The sequence below is a fragment of the Plodia interpunctella genome, chromosome 22 (assembly GCF_027563975.2).
Source record: "Plodia interpunctella isolate USDA-ARS_2022_Savannah chromosome 22, ilPloInte3.2, whole genome shotgun sequence".
NCBI classification, from domain to species: Eukaryota; Metazoa; Arthropoda; class Insecta; order Lepidoptera; family Pyralidae; genus Plodia; species Plodia interpunctella.
Window position 1 is genome coordinate 4,971,321 of NC_071315.1, and position 22,011 is coordinate 4,993,331.

At 34.0% G+C, this 22,011-nt stretch overlaps 1 protein-coding gene across 5 annotated transcripts in view; it reads right to left on the minus strand.

Moving 5' to 3' along the window:
* The window catches only part of eya (eyes absent), a 37,108-nt gene extending 16,145 nt beyond the window's left edge, over positions 1 to 20,963 (minus strand). Inside the window, exons 1-3 of one of the 5 annotated variants that reach the window (XM_053762169.1) lie at positions 20,698 to 20,963; positions 20,565 to 20,589; positions 5,137 to 5,380 (exon numbers count right to left, since the gene is read on the minus strand). In XM_053762169.1, the coding sequence (XP_053618144.1) occupies positions 5,137 to 5,211 (75 nt within the window). In that variant the 5' untranslated portion in view covers positions 5,212 to 5,380; positions 20,565 to 20,589; positions 20,698 to 20,963. Of the gene's footprint in view, positions 1 to 5,136; positions 5,381 to 20,564; positions 20,590 to 20,633; positions 20,657 to 20,697 lie in introns of those variants that run through there. The other 4 variants (XM_053762171.1, XM_053762168.1, XM_064436710.1 and 1 more) reach the window with 4 other exon arrangements.
* Between the last annotated feature and the right edge of the window lie 1,048 nt (positions 20,964 to 22,011).

A 22,011-nucleotide genomic window follows, 5' to 3' on the forward strand; every position in this document is an offset into this window, starting at 1 on the left:
CGCAGCACTCAATACTAACACAGATATAAGTTTTTTTTTTGTTTTTTACTAAATGAAATGTGACCTTACATGCGTTACTTATATACCTAATGCAAGTTTATGAATTCTTTTTTAAATTTCAATCTGTAATCCAAGATTTCAATTTAATGATAATAATAACCTTCATTTCCGTCACCATCATCTCATACAAACCATGTTCTCTCTGAACTATCAAACTCTTAATAAAATTTCACGGTTTTTACTTGGCTTCGGCCCGTATATATCGTTAAAATTACCGGGTTAAAACCCGAGAATAAAATGGAATAAAAAAAATAATAATATAATAATAAAAATTCTTTATTTTTCTCCACAACATCAATCTTAGAAATACAAATTTTACAAAAGTACAAGCTGAATAGACAAACATGAGTGTGGAGAAATGGTGTCCGTGCTAGGTGTCAGAAGAACCTGCACCACCAGGTCTCTCTCGTTAGTATAAGGACTATACTAATAAACAAAACTTATTAGAAATTTTGTATAGGTACTTATCATAAAATTGTAGAAAATGTAGTATCATAAAAACATGTGGAGCGTGTAGGTAAAAGAAGCTATGAGCTATGATGATGAGAAAATAAAAATAAGATTAAGATTAATGAAATCAGAATATGTTCAAATTTCGAACTACTTTCTGAACTGATCAGTGTGTCATCAGCCAGTCATTTTACTTTTTACCACTGAACAATTTCTATATAATCTGTGCATTTAGAAGAAAATTGATCCACCAAGAAGAAATAAATTTATGGACTTTCCACACAAGCGTACGTGTAATAACGTGGTCATACACGCCCATAAGGACCAATTTAAATTCCACTACCATCCACGTTACGAACTCAAAAACCACAGTTTTCTAACGTCAGATTGGAGATAAAACGCGAGTTATAAATAATAAAAGTCCTAAATGTCCACGAGATCAAGATAATGCTGCAGCATTAATAAAATCGAGCCGAATTTATTTAACAGCTGAAGTGGCGCCATCATGTCTGGCTTTGATATACGGAGCTGATGTCGACAGGGTTGGAATTTGTAATGAAAATATAATTGTCCACATTATTTAATGTACTACACGAATTTTGAATGGACTATATATTTATTTCATAGTCAACAAAAAGAAAACAGAACAAGAAAAAGCAAATTTTATAGTGTTGGTTGCATTCCTGCCTTCTTGTGACACTAATACTCGAGTGAAAAATAATTACTTTTAATAATTAACAGGTATATAGTATAGCTACGTATAAAACTAAAATGACCGGTATGGTACTCATTATCATATCGAGTGGGTTATTGCTAACACTGGTGTCAGATTGCATTCAAGTCGCCCAAAGGCATCTGACATGACTTTTACGACTTACCTCTATCTAGTGGCAGGTAGTCGCATACACACTAGGAACCTAAACTGTCAACTAGTGTGCAGGTTTCCTCACGATGTTTTTGTTCACCGGAAGCAAGTGGTAATGAAAAGTATGAAAACTACTATATATGAATCAGATTGGTATACGAACTCATATGGTACGAGTAGGATACGAACCTGAGACCTTTCGATCCACAGGCGGACGTCTTAACCATTACACTACCACCGCTTCATATGTTTTTATGTATTCAATATGGAATGTATTACTGTAACAACCTTTTCATTATGCTCAGCTACTGATCAAAAGTTTTCGACTGATGGAGGGAGGGCTTTGCCCAACAGTGGGACACTTGACGGAGATTCTTGTCGCTAGTTCAATTGATTACTTCTTGGTGTTATAATGACTGGACTGAATGATCACTACGTGAATCATCATTCTTACATGATTCAACAAAGTTTAACTGAATAGTGAAAACAGCTGAAAGTAATTTCAAGTTGGTACAGTCAAGAGTACATCAAGTTACCCTGCATGAACTTCTAAGTCGCGGTAATAGAGGCGAGTTTGCAATGAATTTGGGTAGGTTAATGAGCTGTTGACTGTACAAGGCAAGGCAAGTTAGGCAGATAATTAAATAATGAAAACTGGGCAACACTGAAAACTGAAACACTGATTCTCTTTCTTTTTGTATTTTGGTGCCAGCTGAAAATCAGCATGTATTTCATTTGTATGCGTATTTTTGTCGAATAAAGTTTTTCTCTCTCCCATGACCTATGGTTGTGAGTTACCTATATTGTCTGTGGTTGCGAGACACTCAACCATAGATCTACAACAGCACATTGGCTAATCCGTATGTTTATAGGATCTATTTTGTCTAAAAAGTAATAAAATCAGTAAGAGTAACGTACATTTTTTAAAAAGGTAACGTCTTTCCATCTCCCAAACCACCAGGCAAGCAGACGTCACCAGGAGGTGCTCTGTGTGAGAAAGGGAGTAAATCACAGGCACATTCCTCGCGAGGTGTGAGGCCGGCCGATGCAGAGATAGCGTTTTAATTTATACGTTTTACGCGGCGACAACGCGCCTGCGCGCTTCGTCCTCGTATACAGCATGTTTTATTTAAATTTACATCTGCTTTGGACTAAGTCGGATCTAATTTCGCGTGTAGCGTCGTATTAAGTCCCTTTTGCTATCTCAATGGGAAATCTTTTTAATTCGATAATATAATGCATTATTTTGTTACGGAATTTTGAGTACTAAATGTGGTTTTAATCACTTTCTTAATATGCTCGTCGAAGTTTTAATTTTTTAGAACTGTCTTTATTATTATTAATTTAAACTGATCTTTATTAAATTATTAACATGTTTATTCATTCTCCTGATTGTTTTTTAACTACAAATGTTATTTTATGTTTCTAGTCTATCAAAGTCCGAGTTTTACAAATCCAACCCGAATTTGAAAAACTCGGATCTAAATCTGCAATGGGTACAGTGTAATAAACAAGTCACAATAAACTTTATTCATTCCACCGTGAGTAAAAATCACGACTTAATATCGAATACACATCGATATGCTATCACGACAATAAAAAAACGATACGATTATTAAAAAAAAGAAACATCCTGTAATCTAAACAAGCATCAAGACAAAACGCTTCTTTATTTAAACGTAATTCGTTTATTGTTTTATCTCACTTTATATTTACGAGGAAGTGTTTCCCTCTCGCTCGCACAGTCCCCAACGAATAAATTTTCAAATTTATTAGCCACCATATATATGTTCGGTTATCGTTGATAATACAGATTCTTAATATTAATGTTTTCCGAGGCATCGTGTGAAATGTCAATTTTAATAGTGATTTATTTTAATGACAATATTTTTATTGATTGAAATAGGTATCTGTATCTTTTCATTATATTTAACGTACATGTACCTAATAAAATATTCTTGACTACTTTCGAATTAACTACTTACTACTCTATATATAAAATATCTAGGATCATTTAGGTCATAGGACGAATACTACCAAGTCAGTATAATATCTAGTGTAAACCAATTGTAGCTAAATTACTATAGATAATAATGTATTGTGGTGCTAAGGTAATCGAAGCTTTCCTCTTATCCTTGAAATTTACAGATTCAATGAAATCTGTGCATTAATTGAAATTGATGTAATTAAAGAAATTTTTTTTTACAAATTTAAACCACTGTGTAGAGTAATGTAGTTATGAAAAAAGTTACAGCTACTTATGTTGATATAGTTACCTACTAGAAAATAAAAATTTATATTAATTGAGAAAAATCATTCCAAAATCAAAAGGTGAAAATTTAAAAAAAAGAATAGAAAAAATGTTTATGTGTGCTTTTAGCACATTAATCGACTTCGGGACAAATAGTATCGAAAAGGTTACCGGTGTATCGAGAGAGACATCTTGCTCGATAAATCGCTACGTGTACTCGAATCGAGTTGGACAAATTTGTTTTATTGGTGTTACTCTGGGTGGCTTTATTTTATACTGCCTTTTGCTTTTGTTAGTCTATAACGCTAAATGGTCGCTGTTCGGAGAAATTATTGGCTTTCTGAGGGACATTTGTTATAATAATATTTAAGCCAGTTATATGAATTTAATCTCTAAAGCTATAATGATTGAGAGAAAGAGATTTAGTTAATTTGCTCCATATTGTCTGTTTTTAGTTGTTTATTTTCTTTTAGGTTATGCTGAAAGTCTATACTTGACAGAAAATTACCTTCTGAAAAAGTACGTTGAACCTATGATTCCCAATCTCAACACCTCTGCTACCTTGGTAACCAACACCAAATTTTATCGTTCCACAAACAAAAGGACAAACTGTTTATGTTTGTCAAGTCGAATAGCTTTGGATCTTGTTACCCATTCATACGTTAATCTTTAGGGGCCGTTAAAAACTCGTAATAAGCTGTGGTATCATTGGTTTACCTACGGGACAGTGCGTCGTTAGCCACCTGATACCAGGCGATCATAAGCGTCGCGGAGTTAATTTTCAGCCGGAACGGTCGGTCGTTGGTGAATTCACTATGAAGGCACGGTGGTCACTTGGGAATTTCAATTGAGCCATCATAATTAGTGTTTGGTTAGAAAGGGTTCATTAAATTCTTGTGAAATTGAACCTTATAAAATTTATAATTAAGTCTGGAATATTGCATGTAGTTTTAATTGTTTATATTCAACTACTTCGCTACTGCAAGTATTTTCATTATAATATGCTAGATTAAACTGATTTGGTACCTATGTGTTTATTTACTAGTACTAAACAACAAAATTTTAATAGAGTGTAGATTGACTTGTTTCCTCCCAAATCACTCCCAAATGTGAAGTATAAGTATAGCACTTTATCTTAAGCATGACAGTCTATCACTGGCACATATCAATTTATAATTAGTAGTACGTAAGAAAGAAAGATGCACAAAAGCATGTGAAGTGCAAACGCAAGCAGTTAGTGAATGCATTATAATAATCGTAACGTGCGGTTATCTAATTTTAATCTGTGCGCATTTGACAGTTCTAATTTGGACCTCAATCACATTGACCAAATAATGTAGACAGATATATTTGACATTAACATATTTCTTTATCCTAAAGCCAACTCTACTATTTCACATAAAAACAAAACAATATTAGTCGATTTGCTAACATGTGCATGCGGCCTTAGGATTTGTTCACTAGTTTGACTGTGATTGAGGTCATAAGTTTTAAGGTTATAAGGTCAAACCTTGGGCTCGGCGTGGTCCAAGCTGCATCTCGGGGAGGTGCCTCCGAGGAAGCTACACGGCATCAGTGTCACCATGATTGTACATTCCGAACGCACTCATACACCACACAATGTCACTTTGACAGTTCTTTGAGCGGGAAACAGTTTTTGAGCTGTCATTTTGCGCTTATCGTTTCGCTCTTGAGCGGCAAAGTGAGTCTGTTTTTGAGTTTTTTGTGTCACAATCCATGGCTCGGACTATCATCTAAATGGAGAACATTAAAAATAAATATTATGTAAAATAAAAAGCTTTAATTTTTTCATATTTTTTATTAAGATTAATCTAGATAATTATTTTTAAAAATATAATATTCCGAGAGGTTCTATTAACATGTCCAACCAATAGAATCAATTTCCAAAGTTTTAAAAAAATATTATTAGATAAGACATGTTTCATCACAATAAATATTCATCATAATAATATAAATAAAGTTTTAGAGATACACCAGCCTAGTAAAAAAAATAAATAAACCAAACTTCGTCACCGATTATCACGCTTAGTTGGTGGCTAGTTATTGAAAGCCAGTTAGTCATCGCCACAGCGGTTAAAAAATAAAAACAACAGAAAAAAATTACACGCACGTCTGTGGACCACCCACATTGATCCGTCAAATTCAAATGTCGAACGGGGAACGTGTTCATCAAGTTGTCAAATCGGTTTTGACGTAAGTTGACGTAATGGAGAACAGAAATTTAGAATTTGCAGCTAGTTCATTGCTTCTGTATTTTTAGTGTAAACCTCATTATTTTTTTTTTATTTCATTGTAGTCCCTGTTAGAACGGTTAAGTACTGATATTTTACTTGTCAATATATTACTATGTAAATCAGTTTCGTGCCTCAAACGTTAACGTACAGAAGCCAATGTCCACTCCAATTAAACTGGCACTTAAAAAAAAGCAACCAAGTTTGGTTGCGTTCCGTTCCGCGCTACCACGTTACTGTATTAAAATATTTGATTTAATATTGTTTCGGACTAGCAGGGGGTTTACGGTAGCGTCGGCAACGCTGCGTGGCACGTTAGGGTGTCCACGGGTCATGATTTTTTTTTTTAATCAAACGAGCAGTACTTCATACATGATTACATGATTACTGTAAAGTTAATAATTAATTTTTAATAATTAAATTTTGTCAAAGTTATTGTACTTATAGGTAGAAGGATATTTGTTTATCTCCAAATTCGCGGGATATAGCTAGTATGTTAATACATACTAATCAGCACCAATTAATTACCTATTGGTAATCCATTAAGTAATTAATTGGTGCTGATAAGTACTCTAATATTCGCCATCTCCCACAGTGCGCCCATATTGCATAAAGACAAAGACAAAGATTATTCATTTGCAAAAACATGAGTTTACATTTTTTTTACAATTTGGTATTAAAAGAAAAACTTAATCCTATATGTTTCACCGTCCACGCGTATGCAAATTTAAATGGAGAGCATGCTATCATCCCACAAAACAAAATCGAATAAATAAACTAAATTAATTAAATTGTCATCTGAGTCTATCATTAAAAAAATATATATTCTGGGGAGAAATCAATTTAAATTTGATTTCTACTTCAGAAAGATATGAAAATTTTCACAAGCAGCACGGCTAAACTTTGGTAATGTTTATTATTTATCTTCAAGAGTAAGTTCTATTTATCAAAATGTTCATATCATAGCCACCACAATTCTAATAGCCTTTGGTCCTTCACTGCGGGGGGTGCTTCCAACTTTAAGCTAACCACAATAAAAATACTTCAAGTAATTACTTTACGTGACCCTTATAAACATTACAGTAAAGTTCAGAATTGCATTGATAATTATTTTTTGATTGCATATTTTGGATATGCTACTAGTTTACCGTGGTGTTTGTACTATCATTTATGACACAAATATATAATAATGTCAAAAAATCACAGCTTTACTCTTATGTAATTGTAATAAAGATTGAAATTGTGTGAAATATTGTTTTTTGGTTGAATTTTTGTACTAAGTATCGCTTATGTCGTTAGATAGGTGGAATTTATAGGCTGTATAGAAAGAAACAAAATGTTATGGGGCCATAAAGTTATCTTTTCTGACCACGGTGGCAGTATCATCGCCTGCCATCAATGATTTTTATGATTATGAATGACAGGTATAATTGTGAAAATAAAACGAGTCGTTTTCAAAAAAGTGTCGTTTTCTTTTAAAAAAAAAAATCGTTTAAATAAGTGTCCTATTCTACACCATTAATATATCATAAAAACCAAAATAATAAATTTACGCAGCTCTGTAACTGACCAAAACTATTAAGTAAATTTATGCTTGCCAATGCTTTAATGCTAAACATAATTAATTTCACCATGTTATTGGCTACAACTGTCAGAAGCGAATTCTAAAGAGAACAGTTTAAATCGCCATAATCGATAAATTCGTAGTTTAATTGATTCATAATTGTACAAATCAGGTAAATATCTATAAAGGTACAGATAAATATTTATTTTATTCATTCAAATTAAAGTTGCCTGAATAAGTCAACGAAATATATGAATAATTATAAAAAATATTTTGCCCAATGTGTTCCATTTTCGACCAGTGTCTTGACAATTAAAAATTCTCATTTAAAGACACTGAACAAAAAAATAAAAAATAAAAATATTTTTTGTTATTTTGTCATTGTTATCTAAAAATAAACGATTTTGGTTTAATTTTAAATATAGAGCACATTGTTTAATTTTCCAAAATGAGTAGTATTTTACTACATTTGTTTAATATCAATTTGAATACATAAGAAAGGTTGCGAGTAGAAACTGGTTTCGTAAGGCACGAGGCCGAGAAAGATGGCTTTGGGGCATCACAGTTCAGATGAGAGAGAGATGTTAAGCCCGCTCCACTCCACACTGTCGTCGAACTTTTCGCCAAGCTTTGCCGGATTCGGCATACATTGCTGGCCTTTCATTGTGGTAAATAAAAGTATTAGGCACTAGCTTATGCCCGCGGCTTTGCCCGCGAAAATTTTAAGAAGATTGCTTGAGTAGATAGAGCGTGAAGAGGTAACAAACAAACAATCAAACTAGGATTAGGATATTTCTGGTAAGTACCTACTCAAAATTGGTGCTTAATAATCACACCGCTTAACTTTTTATATTTGCGTCATTTACATACATTCACTAGGTATTTCCCCACCCACACAACGCTGCGTTATATTCCCAAGACTTCATTATGGACCCGAGACTTGCGAAATATTATAAAGATATATCTTACTACTGGAGTCTGTATTTGCTTAATTCTAATAAAGTTCTGCTTAAATAACTTCACATTCCAACTCGCGAACATTGATTGAAAAAGCGACTTTAATAAAATTAAAATTTTGTTCCGCTATCTTACTTTGATTTAAATCCGATGAAATAAGGATTAAAAAATAAAATATTAGAATATAAATATGTACCAATACATTATTACATTGGTACATATTTATACCTACTCTTAAAAATAAAAAAATATTCTATTGTTCTGTTTTATGTAGTATCATATTTATATAGCATAGCTCTGTTTTATATAGCATATCTGCTGTAGATTCCACAATTAAAAAAAGAAGAATGAATCATTTATTTTTAATTTCCATATTTAAACTTGCGCCAGTGCCAGTACCCAAACGAGTGATGTCCACGTCCACGGTCGCCCGTCGAATCGAGTCGGCGAATCGATAATGTTGCTATGTTTACGATCGAATTAAAATCAATCGCTTGTACGACCCGCGCTGGCACCGTTTAGTATGTAAGATTAGTCGAATGTAATGTCTAATGTCGTTCGATTTAATCGATCCATGTACGTTGGAGTTAGCGTGAGAATCTTTACGTAACTTTCGTAATTATATTTTCGAGTAAGATTTTTTAACATTTATAAGGATCATTTAAAAAGTGATTTCATAAAATTATTTTAACATACAGTCGATAGCAAATCATGCTAACAAAAATCATTGTAAATTCGATGTTTTTGCATCCGTAGCATGACCTTTATTATTATTATTATTTTCTAAGTTAGCTTTTAGTTTAGCTGGCTCATGACCGTATAAAATATACTTAGGTATTAAAATTAGGTATGATATGTTAAAAGTTAGAGGTAATAAAAATAACATAGCCAATTTAGATTATTTACTTCGATTACAACGAAATAAATCGATTAGTTTACGTCTATAATCGATACCACTTGGAATGTCGATATTGTCGATGATATATCACTGGCTGGCTAAGTAGAAATAAAGTGACAAACAATCTTGATAGTAGCAATAACCTATATCAAGTTAGTTTAATGATTTCTGCTAGTAATTTTCTTGTGATTTGAATAAAACCACATAAAATGCCATCTCTATCGTCTCTTTCCCTTACATATACATGTATAGAACTGACGGCACTACTAGTTGATACATTAAGCACTACAAGCTGATAGTGGAGACATTAAGGGGGAAGGGGGGCGGTATGGATATTGGTCTAAATACAATGGAATAACCCGGCAGAGATTAATATGAGAGAGATTAGAAGCGATTATAGTATACTAGGTAATTTTCCTGCTGGCTAAGTTATTATTTGTTAATTTTCTTACCCACAATTCATCAACAAACAATGCAACTACGTTGTGTAGTAGGCAAAAAAAAGTTAGTAGACACTGTCCTGGACACATACATTATTCAAAGTTTTTCTTTCGCAATGGAATAAGGTGTTTGGCCAATGAATGCTGACATAATGACTGTCATTCTGATTACCACGGTAACATGGGACATGTTGGTCAGGTGATGTGTTTTGATTACGTTGCACTGATTGCGTACCTAGTTCTTATGAATCGATTTTTTCATCTCCTTTACGGATCACTGCATCACCCAGGTTACAGAAAAATTGAAGGGACTTATCAAAAAATAAAAGACTCAACTTCTATATTATTATTAATACTGGGCCATACTATAATTTATTATATAATGTAATTTGCCCCTCTCTACGACAAAGAAAAAACAAAAAAGTGATAAAAATGGCAGATCTCATTCACAAATGGAACATCCATTTACTCGAACAATAGCCAGCCAGATATCCACTTTTGAATTCAAATTGGGGCGCGTTCTATTATTCGGCGAAACAGCTGTATTGAACATCCGCATGTCCTATCTCCCTCCCGCGTCCCGCCCAGCGGCTGCCACGCCCCTTCCGCCCGCCAAAACTAAATTTGATTCGAATTCCTAGCTTCACGTTTGATAAATGTATAGGTTTGGCTGGTGCTTGGTACCTAGTATTGTTTGTTTTTCGCTAGAGATTGAATTCTAAATTCGATTAGCGGTGATTTTTTCATGTTCTGGTATTAGCGGTGATTTGCTTTTTTTTATATATTTGTCATTTTTGTTTAATTTATTTGTACACGCTCTTATCTTTAAATAATGAAAATAACTTATGGAATATGAATAATGTCCACCAAAATAAAACGAATACTTGTTATTAAACTATTTAGTCCATACTAACCCATACTTCCATCCGTACTATAATATTATAAAGATTTGTTTTTTTAATTTTGTAGTCAGTAACGAACAAACTTTAAAAGTATAGGATCAATTTTGATGATATGTGATATAGATAATATCTGAAAAAATATGGACCCGAACAAAGTCGCGGGCGGCCAATATTTGTGATATTTTTTATTATCACAAACCGCTCACTGGGTTTTTTGTGATAGGTACTTGATATTACATTTAGTACCTAGTAAGCGAGATTAATATTTATTTTCTTCTTTCACTATGGTTATGGGATTTTTAAGTTTTGGTATTTAATGTAGGTACATGTAATATGTGTGTGTAGTGACCTTACAGTATAGTAGGTACATACCTTACCCAATATATTATGGACTATGTTTACATATTCAGTGATTTAGTCCACGTATAAGGCATGCACACGCAGAATTGCAGACACTAACGTTTATGCTAGCCTGGTGGTCGTAATACGCCTAATATGATGATGTCATCGTTTTGCAATTCCATTTATGTAATTAATAATAATAATTACGTTTGTCTTTATTTCAAAAGACGCCGGCATACTAGAGTCATGTTCTGTTGACTTATATATATTGTTCAACGTGAACTAAATATATTTCTACTGCGACGTACCTTACAAAATAGATAAGTTTTAAGTTAAATTAGTATTACAATAAGCAGATTCTAATCACTACATAGTGTAAAACAAGTCGCTTCCGCTGTCTGTCCCTATGTATGCTTAGATCTTTAAAACTACGCAACCGATTTTGATGCGGGTTATTTTAATAGATGCTGTGGTTCGTGAGGAAGATTTAGATGTATATTTTATTATGGTATTACCCAAGAGAAGCCGGGACGGGCCGCTAGTATGATACAAATAAAGATATTAATTCATCTATCTATACTATTATTATAAAGAGTTTAGACTTTGTGAGTTTTTATGTTTGAGGCGGGTAATCTCCGAAATTACCGAACCGATTTCAAAAATTCTTTCACCATTAGAAAGGTACATCATCCAAAATTGCTATAGGCTATATTTGATCTCAAAATTCCTACGGTAGCGAAGCCTCGGGCAACTTCTAGTCTATCTACATAGTAAGTACATTATCTTTTTTGATAACTAATGGTCGAAAATAAAAACCATTCATCTCATTTTCATTCAGCAAAATGAACACATACTTTTTTACGATATAAATGTTTTAAAATTCCAGCCTAATTTTAGGTTAATCCAAATTTAATCTACACGGCTGCCATAAATAAGATAGATCAAGATATAATAGGCATGCTTATAAAAAATTGTCCAGCCATGAAAATGATTTCGAGATAACTAGCTTACGTTGAAAGGGCCCGATTCTTATCGCTTTAGTGTTGTTTGTTGCCTCTTCGTAAGTTTTGTGTGCCTGGTACTTCAATAGTATTTTGATTAGGTTGTATCACAGGGTTGTATGAAATCAATACATACTAATGGGAAAATATGTGTCTTTCTGTTAAGCTTTTACTTTAAACTGCTCGACCGGTTTTAATGAAATTTTGTATATAGTTAAAAATACGTCAAACATAGCCTAAGCTTTTTATTTTTAACCAACGACACAAAAGAGGGGTATTTATTATAAGTTTAACGTGTCTAACAAATAAACTTGTATTATCAATCAACTCTCAATGTGCCTGAGATGGGGGTGAAAGTTTGTATGAAAAACACAAGATATTTCTATCACAAGTAGTACCTATACTCAGTTATAAAAGCTAAGTTAATTAGATACATTTTAATTATCTGTTGCTCTTTCTGTATCTAATGAAAGCATGAACATAGTTTTGCATTTGCTAACAGACTAATCACATTTATATAAATAAATGTGATTAGACACAAATAAATGTGTTCATTTATATAGTATAATCATCCATGTGGTGCATGACTAGATTTCTTCTAGAATATTTATTTCATTTGAGTTAGGCACAACATTCATAATTTCCCAGGATTTACGACCGAGATAAGTTTGTGATCTACAATCAAAAGTAAAACGTCATTTACTATGCACCGGAACTGTCAAATAAAAAAAAATGTTTATAGTCATTACTCACAAAATAAACGGTCGTGTTATGAACTTAAATACCGATTCATTTAAAACAAACACATCCGCTTTAGTGTGTTTCGTCTCAGAAGATTGGCCATTGCGTTTGTATCGAATTCAAATTCTAAATTCTTTATTCGAAATTAGGATGGTAAATTAATATTTTTAAATATTTTCATTGGGTTTGTATCGAAATCAAATTCTAAATTCTTTATTCGAAATTATCATGGTAAATTCATATTTTTTTTTTCCAGAATTACTAGCGGCCTGTCCCAGCGTCCCAGGTAAAACCATAATAAATTATACATCTGTTATAAACCTTACTCAGGAATCGCACTATCTATTAGTGAAAACTGTATAAAAATCCGTCCGGTAGTCTAATCCGTCCGATTTGAGCTTATCGCGTTCAGACAGACGCAACAGAGGGGCTTCTTTTAAAGTACCTATGTAAAGATAGAGAAAGAGAGAGAGAGCAAATGTCGAGCGCTATAAAGTTGTTTGTTAAGTAACACGCCTCGATAACACACAACTCTATAGGATATAGGATCACTCCATATCCTATATATACGTGGATATCGTAATAGGCGACGTGATTTGGCAGCTAAGAGGCACCCACAGTATTCTTAAAACGGGTAGACGTCCCAGGTCGTTCAATCGCAACTGAATCTTGAAAGTAAATGGTTTATTTTTACGCGGATCCCTACTTTCGGGACAAAAAGGAATGCGACCAGGAACACGCAAGGATAAGAGAGAGAAAGCAGATCTTTCAGCAGCCAAGCTCCCACTCTCCCCAGGCGAGTTTGGAGACAACTGAACAAACAGCTTGGTCAGAGAAACATTTAGACAGAGACAAACACAAGTTTGATTTTAAATTTTAAATTAGGTACCTAGGTGTGTAAGTAGTAGTTATGGTAAGTAATTAAATAACATCTACCCAGTAGGAGCAAATTGACCCGACAACCCCAAGACAAGTAGGAAACGACTTATTAATTAAAATAACACCACAAAGGTTCAGTAACCACTCCAAGACTACAAATAAACGACAAACATCGCGCGGAATGACCATAGGGTCCAGAACAATCGCCACATGTGGCCACAGATTAACGAAAAGAAAAACAAAATTAATATCCACTTTGCATCTCTTTCTAACACGCAAATGTCATGTATGGTCGTCTCGCTTGTTCAACGAAATCATTCTTGGAAGTGTCGGGCCGGCACACGTACAATGCGGGTGTTGTGAGCACGAATTCGAAATTTGAAAAAAGGCAAAAGAATCAACGGCCGTCAGCCTGTGCTAAATCGTTTTAATTTCGGCCAGTACGTTCGGGATTTCACTTTCGAAATTAATAAGATGTAAGACGTACCTAAAATGCATCATTTTAAAATCTTGAGGACATTTTTGAATAAATACTAAAGGGCATTTGTTGTTTAAATAGTTACTGTAATATTTTATATATTTAATTATTATTCATGAAAACATGTGTACTTACCTATGTAGTTATGTATGCTGTACTATACTAGTAAAGTAGACATTTTATTTATCTATCACCACGTAAGTAGGTTATTTTTAGCAACTTTCCGGGATATTAAAAATCGATTAATATTATCAACATCATAATCATTTTCAGCCTGATATACGCCTCCATTTTTTCACGTCACTTCCTACGTCAGTACCAGTCGCTCCTTCGCTTTACACTGTGGCAAAGACATCAATGGCATCGAAATGTCAAAACCGCTAAAAAATTACTTACAATGATAGAACTTAAACGACGCTAATTTATGTATGAATTTGTATGTTAACTAGGTACCTACTTATTAACTCTATATTTACCCGCAAACAATAATTTTGAAATTTTGCATACATCCTTCCTCCTACATAAATGCGAAATTTTGCGAGGATGTTTGTATATGTTGGTCACTCTTTCACGCTAAATCTACTAGACGGACTTTGATGAAATTTGGTACACTGGTAGAATAACACATAGGGTACCTACTTTTTATCCCGAAATTCTTCCGTCCGATGGGAGCGAAGCCCCGGGGCACAGCTAATATAGTTAAAATATGCAAAAGGACATAGGGTACCTTTCTTTCAACAAATTTTAAATTAAACTGTGTCATTTGTTGTATAGGAAATAGAATAAAAATCAGAATTATGGAGTCGAACAAAAACTTGCAGATAATATCAGTGAAACATGGTCAGTGTCAGTTATTGTACAGGTGGTTTGTAAACATAGTTAAAATTCTCCATACGCTGGCACAGTCGACCGCACATCATCGTGACCAAATTCATTGCAAATCCGCCTCTATCACAACCACATAAGGTCCAAGCGTGGTAACATAACGTTGTTGGTTGCTTAGTGCTTATGTCAAGATTTCAGTGGAGCTTGCCACCCATTCGTGTAATTTTATCCCAATGGCGTTTCGACATATTTAACCTTTTATTAATGAAGTGTGCTGGGTCCTCGTTTTACGGCACGAGCCGTAGTGATGCGCAAGAGTCGATGGCAAATATTTGGCGAATCATAATGCCAGCTCCACACTGTCGCCGAACTCTGATACATGCCGACGCAAATGCGTGAACATTGTCTAATTAGTATGAGTGCTTTTATTTACCGCAATTAAATACCAGCAATGTATACCGGAATCCAGCAGTTTTGAAATCTGTTCGACGACAGTGTGGAGCCGGCATAACGCACTGTTTTTTTTGCTCCTATAGTTCAAAAACTGAAAGAACGCCGTTTGCGATTAGATTTATCGATCACCGGTCATTATTAACCTTCAAATAAGGAATGGATTCTAAAATCAAATATTAATAACATTCAATATTTCTCCCAGCACACATTATTTATTAAAATTGGGTTGTAAAATTGATTTTTGTCTTTGTTAAAATTTGAAGGATGATAATCATGGAATGGTCGAAACACTCGAAAGGCCTCAACCACTATATTTATAAAAAACTGTTCTATATTGGGCGCGTGAAAGAGAATTTTACGAAATTCCTACTGGAATAATAATAATAGTTAATTTACTCAGAATTACCGAAGGTACCGAAGTAGCCGTAGTAAAAATGTATATAGAATAAATAATAGAAAAGATTGCCGGAACACGTGGCAAGGGAGAAGAGAAAGTGGGAAGACGCATGATATCTTAGATGACAGACCAGGTAGATCTTTCAAAAAACTCACGTTGTATTCCGCACGGATTCAGAAGTGAGTTTTTGTTACAGAATGCAAATTTGTCCGTCATCTCATACGCATTTGTCAAAATTCCGGAGTGAGTTTAGTTCAACTCGCCGACGCACCCGCAAGTGAGTAGCGCTCGAGTGAGTTTTACAGAATACCAAATACGCGCGGAATCCGACGTGAGTTTTTTGACGTCTCTTACAAAATCGAAACCCTGTTTTGCATCTGTCTAAGTAATTTATTCAGATATTACACCTTCACAGACACATTTTCACGTCATATTTTATATTATACGAGTATGGTAGTTTCTCAAAAAGCTTTTATTCACAGCTGTGGTCGTTCCGAAAACTGGTATTTCGGTACGACCACAGCTGTGAATAAATGCCGAAAAAAACTAATTTAAAAAGTGTTAGTCCTTATCATGCTAGATGGGCTTGCCATTATTATTTTTTATATATCTGGCAACGCGTTTGTGTTTTTATCGATATCGATATCATGAAATAGATCCCGTCCACCACTAAGTTGAAGCCACTAAAGTCCATATTGACCCTCCTTACCTTAACTCTGCCTGTTTGGAAGTTATGATGCGGTCAAAGTCATGGGTTCGTTATAATTGGAATAGTTATATAACAAGGTCAGAAAATTGAAAAAAATATGTATGCTCTAGATTAAATAGATAAATTTAAGTTGATACATAACTGCACACTAGCGCCACCAACACATTTTTACCAATTTCTTTTGCTTATTAGCGAAAACTAAAAAATCCATATTATTCTACACTAGATAAAGGAATTTAAGTATTGCAAAGTATCATATTTTTCCATTACACAATACATCGTGTAGGTATAAAATTGTGACTGTAGTCACAGTATACTAATACCGGTGGCCACCAAAATCATCATAGTATATAACATTTTTCGCTAAGATATTACTCATATCTTTGAAAGCATTATCGCAGTATTTTTTCACTGGTGTAATAATATAAGGGCCTTCGAATTTTCTCATCCATCTTATTATCATTTTTTTTACTTGCTTTAGCATGTCCCACAGCTGGGCTTTTTGTGAATCAGACAGGGATTGTCATTAATGTCCCTAGCAGAGTAGTAGTAATAGAGTCTATATGTCTACCTAGTCCGTATAAAATGGCTCTGATATACATACACACAAAAATTCATACATATATATTCGTTACATGAGTTTTCAACAATCGATATCGATAGATTTGCCCCGATGGCCGTCTCTGGCGCGTCCCGTATCCTAGCCATGCCTGAGCGCACTGAGGAGTCCTGACGTGGACCCTGGGTTCGTGGAACTGCCTCCTCACGGCCGGGTGACTATCGACGTGGCTTAGGACCCATTTTGATATAGGCTATTAATAAATAAAATTTCCACTTTATACAGGGTATTACTAAAAAGGGTTTCTATCTATAAGCATACAAATTTAAGCTATAATGTAATATAGCATACTTTTTTATGGAATAATGATTTTACTAACATAACCTAAAAGTTATTTATGTATTTTGGTACACGGATATACCAAAATCTTTTATGATAAAACCGGTATGCCAAAGAATTACGCAAAAAAAGGAACCCCATATCAATTAGTAAGTTGATAAAATCATGTAATGTGTGTAGTAATAATAAAGACTGAATATGAAACCGAAAACTCATTTTAAAAGCATTAACTTCCAATATTACTATGTAACTATGTATGTCGCTATGTCTCGGGTGGAATCTAGCTTCTCGAGTTTGATGCAGATATCTTCAACCGATTGAGCTGAAATTTCGCGTACGTTTAGTTTGGATGACAATGTATTATTATGATAAGCATGACCTGATGGTGTGGCTAGGAACAGCTCCAGACTTAGGAACTCCTCAACGGTTACTGCACGTATATGATTTTTTTGTCATACTTACATTGAATGCAATATTATCTCTCGGGAAACAATAAAAATTACATTTTCTTAAAATACTTATTCAAATTGACCTGGGTTTTGGATATTTAAATATATAATATTATATTGATGTATTGTACGCAGATCATTTATTTATTTGCATTTTAAATTTAATTGTATTTTGTGAAATAAAGTTTAAATAAAGACGACCTCGGTGGCGTAGTGGTAATGCCTCTGAACCAAGAGGTCTCGGGATCGATCCCCGGTCGAGTCATGGTAGAAAATGATCTTTTTCTGATTGGCCCGGGTCTTGGATATTTATCTATATATGTATTTGTTATAAAATATAGTATCGTTGAGTTAGTATCCCATAACACAAGTCTCGAACTTACTTTGGGGCTAGCTTAATCTGTGTGATTTGTCCTAATATACTTATTTATATGTAATAGTTATCCCAAAATTCGCGCTGACTCGGAGCGGAGCGGACCGCGGTGCTCCGGCATACGGAAATAAATTCGCAGCCGAAAAAATCGCATGTAACGCACATCTATAACTAAAAAGTGGTATGTTTATGAATAGGTATGTGTGGTATTTTGGAAACCTCACAACGTAAAATTATAACATTCGATTCATAACAACCGTCGCATGTACTTGGCCATATTATTGTTGCCTTTACCGTTGTCTAATTTATATTTTTTACGCAATTGTTTAAAATTATTACACTTACTTCGCACGGCTAATTAGATAGCATCGTGACGTTCGTTACCTCTTCCCGCTCTACCTACTCAACCAATCTTCTTTAAATTTTGCGTGGGTATAGATTATAGTATGGAGAAGGACATAAGGTACATATCATGGGTATAGATTATAATATGGAGAAGGACATAAGGTATATAGGTACATATCATCCCGGAAAAATATCTGTTCCCGTGGAAAATTTACGCTGGCGAAGCCGCAGGCAACAGCTAGTGATTCTATAAATGAATCCTACCTAACTTCCTGCCTTCCTGCAAATAGATATTTTATGGACCAATTAATTAATTGGACGCTATCAGAAATGCCCGCGCAACTTGAATAATGCCCAAAATGAGAGCGCATTACCAATATAATCAAATTGACTGGACATTACACATTATACTAACAGGTTCTATCACTAAAGTAATGGTCAAGATTATTCTAAAAGCGGAGAGGGAATTGTTCTTCTTCCGTCGGTTTTATGGTGGTTTTATGTATTATCCCTGAAACCCCTAATTTTTAGGGGAATGATCCTGAGAGAAGAATTTTTGGACTTTTTGTCCAATTATTAAATTACCTTCGCGTACACGGACGGGTATTTCTGGACGGTTCCCAAAATTTCTCGATCAGACTTTTTTGGATGTTATGTCCGAAAATCTTCATCTTTGAATTTATAGTCTAACAACGTGATTTTTTTTTATAAAATAAAGTAAATTAAGAAAAGAATATTAAAGAAATTCTACTTGTGTGGCTAAGATCTGTTGAAATATTATAAGGAGATGAAAAACGTGGTGAGATGTGGCCGAGTTATTTGGCATAATACAGACCATAAGATAATACTAAACATTTTATAATGTTATGTGGAAAACAGCCTATCAAACTCTCTCTCTTTCATCTCCGCGTTTTCCGGTTGTGTTAGGGGCTGTGACGCCGCAAAACCGTGACCGAGGGGTCAGCGTAAAAAAAAATCTTTATTTTTTTTAAATTCCGTTGTTATTTAACAGCCCTGCCTGCCGTCAACTCTTTGGGACTATTGTTGTCTAGGCTATATGTGTCCCTTAGTCGCCTCGTACGACATCCACCGGAGGATATGGAGTGGTTCTATTCTAAGGTGGAACGTCACAAAGCCTGTAAAGGTCAATTCCTGAACACTTCGACCTTAATTTTGACAAGACAAAGGTCATTAAACAAGAACAACATAAACTACACAAGCCTTTGATTCTCAAAGTTCACACTAGATAAGTATACGGTATAATTATGTACCTATTACCTACTAGCTGCGCTCCAAAAGTACCTTCTATGTGTTATTCCAGGTTATATTCTACCCGTGTAACAAATTTCATGACAATCGTCCAGTAGATTTTGCGTATAGCACTAACAAACGTATATACACACATAACATCCTCACAAATTTTCGCATTTAGGTATAAAATTAATATTTTTCAAATTGATTGATTTTGCCGTTCTTATGAGAAAATGGATAATGACCATGTAAATTCAATATTTTCTAATAAGATGTAAAAAAATCTGATTAGTCGATTGACATTAAAAAATATGCTCTATATTGTTATTATTGTTGTGATACTTAAATAAGGGGAAAGTTTTTATTAAGAAATATCTATTACCTGTAAGTAATTATGGTTAAATTTTATCAATACGACGTACGACGTGTTTAATAATAGGTATAACGTGTTTTGCGTACAATAACATAAATTAAAGTCACTATATATATTTTTTTGTTTATGAGAAGAATAAAAAAATACTCTGAATAAAATTACAAAGACAAAAAGGTGGACAAGGTACCTACTCATTTTTTATGGTAATTGTACCTACATGAATTAAAATCTGAAGAATTAAATATTTACCGAGATATGTGTGCCTGAGTATATATGTAATTTTAAAATTAGACGTGCTTATTTTTTACAGAAAAATTATGAATAATTGTAATATGAATTTTGTACGGAAACATTTTTAAATAACCAAATATAAGAATTAATGACACAAGTTTTAAAACTTTTCAGACTCACAGTTGCCGCTCAGTAAATTATTTTCCTAAAACGCCGAAAATATAAAATGCATGCTTTAAATTCACCAACATGCCTTTAATCGCCACACCACCACATTTTTAAAACTGTTAATTTTGACAAGCACCACACTTACCTAATAATAATTAAAATCTTCAAACAATTCACTCAATTTTACTATTTTTAAATACACAAAAACACTGGTTCTCAACACCTTAGTCACAAAAGTTTTATTTTTAATTTAAGAATTAGCCGACGGTCTTTTAAAAATGGAATAAATTTGGCTGCATCGAATCCGGTTTCGAATTTTACTTGTATGATAATACCGAAGGGAAATAAAAAAAAATAGATCGGTAAACAATTGGACAACTAACAAAGCGGTGCTTCGTAGCTATCCGAAGCTATACTGAAATTCTAAACCCGACTTCGGTGTCCATGTCGCGCACCCCCCATTACTGAATTTCCTATCATAACCAGAACGTCGCAACTCCATTCTAATACAATTTATTTTCAATTCTATTCCCTTGTAATAGAATTGTTAATTCAGTGTTTATTGGGTTGGGATTGGACATTTATTGGAACTGGCTAGTGGCTACAAGGCTATGAGAACGTGTAATTTAAAGACGGAGTTGGGTAGCGTATTATACGCCTATGGTCGTCTCTCTCACACTCAGGGTAAATGTTTGGCAGCTTTTCGCGTACGAAGTGGGATTGCTCATTTTTTGCTATTCTGCTATTATATTACGTATTATTTTGTGAATTAGATTGTGGCGGGTGTCATATTTTCTAGGTACCTGGCGATGCTCAGGACAGCTTGGAACAGGTTGTAGGTTCAGGCAAGAAGGACTTCTATTTCATGTAATTAATCCCTTAGGGAGAAATGTCTTTTGTTTTTGATAATTTGTGCTCTGAACCTGGATCTGGGCGTTCGTTGTTTAAATTCGAAATTAATAGAGTCAAACATTTCCAATTCAATGTAAAATAAAAAATGTAAAAAGTTGACTCTTCAAAATTGTAAGTTTTCTTTTTTTACGCTGTCCCCGAGCTTCGCGGCGTCATAGCCCCGAATGACAGAGAACAAGCGAAGATGACAGAGAAAAAGAATTAGTAACTAGGTATTAATATATTTTCTTGTGGCTATAATTAGGGAATATGAGCTTCGAATTTATATACAGAATTTACCTCGTTTTATTTAATGTATCTTTTGCCCGAGGCTTCGTCCGCGTCTTCGGCGCTTTCCCACGGGAACGGGTTTTTTTCTGAATTAAAGGTCCCCATGTTCTTCTTCACACTTCAAACTAATTATATGTAAAAGAGGTAACAAACAAATAATAAAACAAACTTACCTTCGCATTTATAATATTAGTTAGGATAGGATACAATGTTATACATATTCATAATCCACTTTTCAAACAATTTAAAAGTAATATTCTACATGATACATCCTTTT